Raw genomic sequence first — 5,050 nt, forward strand, 5'->3', positions numbered from 1 at the left:
TGCCTTTCTTTGGGATTGGAATGAAAACTGACCTTTTCCAGTCCTGTGGCCACTGCCGAGTTTTCCAAATTTGCTGGCATATTGAGTGCAGCAGTTTCACAGCATCATGTTTCAGGATTTGAAATAGCTCTCCTGGAATTCCATCACCTCCACTAGCTTTGTTTGTAGTGATGCTTTCTAAGGCCTACTTGACTTCACATTCAAAATGATTATCGTATTTCTGAATTTTGAATGCTTGGACCTGTTCCAAAACTAAAGAAATAAACAATATTTGACTAAATTTTATGTTCGAGTCCCTACATGGCTGTGAACATTGAGTTATGAGATACAGTAGGTCTAAGAAAGATGAAATAACTTCTGTGCATTTCACTCCATTAAAAGGTTAAACCTAGAGAATACTTTGCCTTCTCAATAACCTTCTTGAATGCACTCTTGACTTCTCTGTTCCTTAGGCTATAGACCACGGGGTTCAGCATGGGGATGAGCATCGTATAGAACACAGATGCAATTTTGTCTGTGTCCATGGAGTGGCTGGAGCTGGGCTGTAAGTACATGAAGATGACGGTCCCGTAAAATATGGAGACTGCAACAAGGTGGGACGCACAGGTGGATAAAGCCTTCTGGTATCCTTTACTTGACTGCAACTTCAAAATGGTGATAAATATGAGCAAGTAGGAAATCAGAATAACAAGAAGTGCAAAGAAGATATTAAAGCTTGAAATAAGAAAAACAATCAGCTCATTAATGTCTTTATCTGAACAAGTCAGAGACATGACTGCTGGAATATCACAGAAAAAGTGATGGACGACATTGGACGTACAAAAAGAGAGATAGAATGTGTCCCCAACATCAATAGCAGCAGTCAAAATACCAAAGATGCAAGAGCCTGTGGCCAGACGTGCACACACACCTGTGGTCAAGGTGGTGGTGTAATGTAAGGGTTTGCACACTGCTGCGTAGCGGTCATAAGCCATTGCGGCCAACAGGTAATTTTCCACAGTGGCAAAGGCTACAAAAAAGAACATCTGAGCGGCACATGCATGGTAGGAGATGGTCTTGTCTCCTATAAGGAGCCCAGCCATCACCTTTGGGGTGATGGTGGAGGAGTAACAGGAGTCCACGAGAGACAGGTTACTGAGGAAAAAGTACATAGGGATGTGGAGACGGGAATCCAGCAGGATCAACGTGGTCATCCCCAGGTTCCCAGTCAGAGTGAGGAGGTAAACGAAGGTGAAGGTTATGAATAGAGGGACCTGCAGCTGTGGATCATCTGTGAGTCCGAGCAGGATGAAGCCAGCTCCCTCTGTATTATTTTCCATGAAAGTGATTTGAGAGTCGCAAGATGCTCTGTGGCAAAGAGAAATAACACATGGATGAACAAAAAGCAGTTGCACGGAAGCTGAAACTCACACGTATTGTTTTATTAGAACAATCAGTTTTTCATCAGTGTTTACCATTTTGGTAACATAGGCATGACAGTGCAGTGTAGTGATATCTTATTTATACAATAGCAGACATTTGAAGAGGGAGGGTCTTAAAGGATCACCTTCTCAAGTTCTTGTTTCTATATACGAGTAAACTGGGTTGCCGCTAGAACTAAAGTTTTCTAAGTTCATATGCAGACAGTGAATCCAACTCCTAAATCAGTTATTTTGAGTCTTCTAATAGTTTATACTTCTATAGTGCTCACTTATTCGATGCTTTATATGTACATATTCTTTTAATTCTCTTATCAGTTCTATGATTGATTAGTTATTTTTCTCATTGGTATATGTGGCAAGTTGACAACAAAGAGATGGAATAATTTACTCAAGTTTATGCAGATGTTATGCTATTGATGAATGAAGCCACGCTTTAGACCCTGAGTGGTTCTCAACCTAAAGGCCATTAAAAAATTTGAATTGATTTTCCCTTCATTCAGTTGACATTTAGTTATCTTTACAATTCTGAATTTAACACATAGAGGAGTATGGTTGATTTATACACAAATAAATGCACAGCAGATAAGCCCATTTAGATGTGGGCTAAATGCAGCATTAGAGTTATATGCATAGCAAATAAAGCCAGGTCTGAAGAGAAGATAAAGCACTGGGCAGGGAAGCTTTACTCTGAGAAAACATGTGTTAGACAGAGCAGGCCTACCATTTACTACCCAGGAGACACTGGTCCTAGCTTCTCCCTGCATCTCATTTTATCTGTCAGAAAATGAAGGTGGTGTTGAGACCCACCTTAAATGATCATTGTAAAAGTGAAAAGAAATGATCCATGAAACAGCACGATGTGGATCTGAAACACAGTTCTGATGAGTGCTAGCCGTAATATTATATTAGCGTAGGTCAGCGGGTCTCTAGGTCGGTTTAGGAAATTCAGGTGACGGACGCAGACGGGTGGGCTTTGAAGTCCGATGACCTTAGTCTTTAATGTGCCCTTTCCTACATGCTGTCCACTCGCATACTTTGCTTCACCCTGTATTTCTCAGTCTGTCCTCTTGGCTGGGTCAATCATGTTAGATGAGAACTCAGGCATCTTCAGAGCCTCTTTTTGTTAATGTCTTTCTTGAGATCCACAGTTTAGCTTGTGTTGAGTGTGCTCTCCTATCTTAGACTCAATCTTGCTGTCATTCCTAACAACAGTTAGCTGGAAAATAGATACTGAGGTGTGGAGGGGTGAAAAGTCATAGTTTTGAGGGTGATACTAACCTGTATATCTGTTTATGAGCAAACAGAAATCTTCGTATTCAAAAAGGAGATTGGAGAAAGGAACCCATTCTTGGTAACCACCATTCTCTACCATCTTCCTTTCAGCCCTGAAACACATTATTTTATGTGTCTGCCCCTTAAATTATTTGTGTTTGTCAAAACTCACCCACACAGTAGAATAAGATGTATACATATAGACGTAGATCTCTATATCTACACACACATAAACCGCTGTGTTCTGTGATGACGAACAGATCTCCCGAAGTTAGTGAACAGCTTAAATTTGCTACTTACGTGTAGTTTGTTTCATAGATGGAGGGATAGATATACACATAACAGACAATACTGATAATAGATGACAGATAAACAGGCATTAGCAGAGAGATACAGACTACATGGACATACACACACTCACACACACACAATCTAATTTACAGGTAAAATGTGACTTCTTAAAATTTTACAAATAGTATGAGCTATCCAGCATACAAACTCAAGGCTAATCGATTCCAGTGCCTGTACATTCAATCACTGCATTGACAGATTTGTTTTCTAGATAAGCAAGTAGTGAAAGGGTGAGATTGTGGGGAAATGATAGTGAAAACGCAGTAAGGATCTTGGTACTTTCATGATGTACCAACAACTTTCTGGTTTTTAAAGAAGTGCCGTTGCACCCTGTCTGGCTATCTGTCCCTTCAGCGACAAGTCAACATGTGACAAGCAAAAAGAATTTGCAACCCACTCAATCGGCCTGTCATCTGTTGTAGGTCTTTCCATGAGTGCTTGCTCAGTAGCTTCAGCTGTGTCTGACTCTTTGCGAGCCTATGGGCTGTAGCTCATCAGGCTCCTCTGTCCACGGGATTTTCCAGGCAAGTATGCTGGAGTGGGTTGCCATGACCTCCTCCAGGGGGATCTTCCCCAGTCAGGGATGGAACCCGCAGCTCCTGAGTCTCCTGTAAAGCAGGCGGCTTCTTTATGGCCAAGCCACTGGGGAAACCCATCGTAGGTCTTTCCACTTAAGGAAAGCAGCCTGGAGGAGGGCATGGCAACCTCTGCCAGTGTTCTTGCCTGGAGAATCCCCATGGACAGAGGTACCTGGTGGGCCACAGTCTATGGGGTTGCAAAGAGTCGGATTCGACCAAGCCACTAAGCACAGCTCAAGGAAAGCAGCATGGAATTTCATAATATTAATCTACTCTCTGCCGGTTAAAATGCTATGCATTTGAATTCTACACTTATGCCAGTGTTTCAGAGAAGGTACTCAAACAACCAGGTACGAGGTCAAAGACTCAGAACATGTAGGTTTCTCACTGCTTCTGCATCAGTTGCATTTTAATTACATTGACTGTATGAATTACACTGCATTAGAAGTGTATATTGAATATAGACCCTTACCTTGCTGTTGAAAAGAAGGAAAAGACAATACTGAAATGTGGATCTGAAATCAGAAATTCAGCCTCAGAAGAACGTATAAATAATGCAGGAGAAATCCTTTTTTATGTAATGGTCAAAAAATTTCAAGTTCCTTGAAGGTGAAGAGATGAAGAAAAGATCATTATCCCTGAGCTAGAAGCCTGGATTTAAGTATTACACCTACTGCAGATTTTTCTGGGTACTCGGAAAAGTATTTACCGTCTGTGGATCTTAATTTTATTTGTGATATAGAGATAATAAAATTCTCTCTCCCACACACTTTGCAATTTTTTTTCCTGTAACAGATGAAAGTAAATTTTATAAAATATCTTAAGAAGGGTTTAACTTTTTCAACATGAATAAATTTAACTTTTATCTTGCAGTGCTTTTCTTACCTGTGGTTTCAGACGCACTGCAAATATTCAGTTTGGGAAGAAGCTGGTATATACTAAAAGTATAAACATTCATTTCAATCAGTGATGACCAAATGGGATGTGCCTACAGTCTGGTCCTTTTAAGACAATGTGAAGTGGAGTCAAGATGGGATTTCAGAGACTAATGAACGAGAAAAAGAAGAGAATTGTACCAGCGCATCCCTCAGGAGAATACGGCACCTGTGGTGCCCAGCTGTGTGCAATCCCTTCTCCTCACCCCACCTGATACAAAGAAGAAACAGTTATACTGTGTGCAGGGACATAATTTGATATGTTGAATAGCACATGCATGTATTTGCATTCTTGATATCTTTTCTTCTCCCGTTTAAAAAATTAAGATTGAGTACAAAAATTACATTTAGTTTGATTTTTGATACTTGAAATATATTTCTAAAAATTAATTTATCTGTCACATTTTTATTATGTTTGTGTCCTTTCCATTCTTTTATGTGCTACAACTAAATGTTAGGCTACTAGAAATGTTAAGAAGTTGATAAATAATAT

The 5,050-nt window shown here is 40.1% G+C and overlaps 1 protein-coding gene across 1 annotated transcript; it reads right to left on the reverse strand.

The window, feature by feature from the left end:
• Positions 1 to 374: 374 nt before the first annotated feature.
• On the reverse strand, positions 375 to 1,322 carry LOC138420466 (olfactory receptor 5B3-like). Its single transcript, XM_069553699.1, has one exon. It carries the CDS (start codon positions 1,317 to 1,319, stop codon positions 375 to 377), a length of 945 nt encoding a protein of 314 aa, XP_069409800.1. The 5' UTR covers positions 1,320 to 1,322.
• Between the last annotated feature and the right edge of the window lie 3,728 nt (positions 1,323 to 5,050).

Source organism: Ovis canadensis, chromosome 15, assembly GCF_042477335.2.
Source record: "Ovis canadensis isolate MfBH-ARS-UI-01 breed Bighorn chromosome 15, ARS-UI_OviCan_v2, whole genome shotgun sequence".
In the NCBI taxonomy this organism is placed as follows: domain Eukaryota; kingdom Metazoa; phylum Chordata; class Mammalia; order Artiodactyla; family Bovidae; genus Ovis; species Ovis canadensis.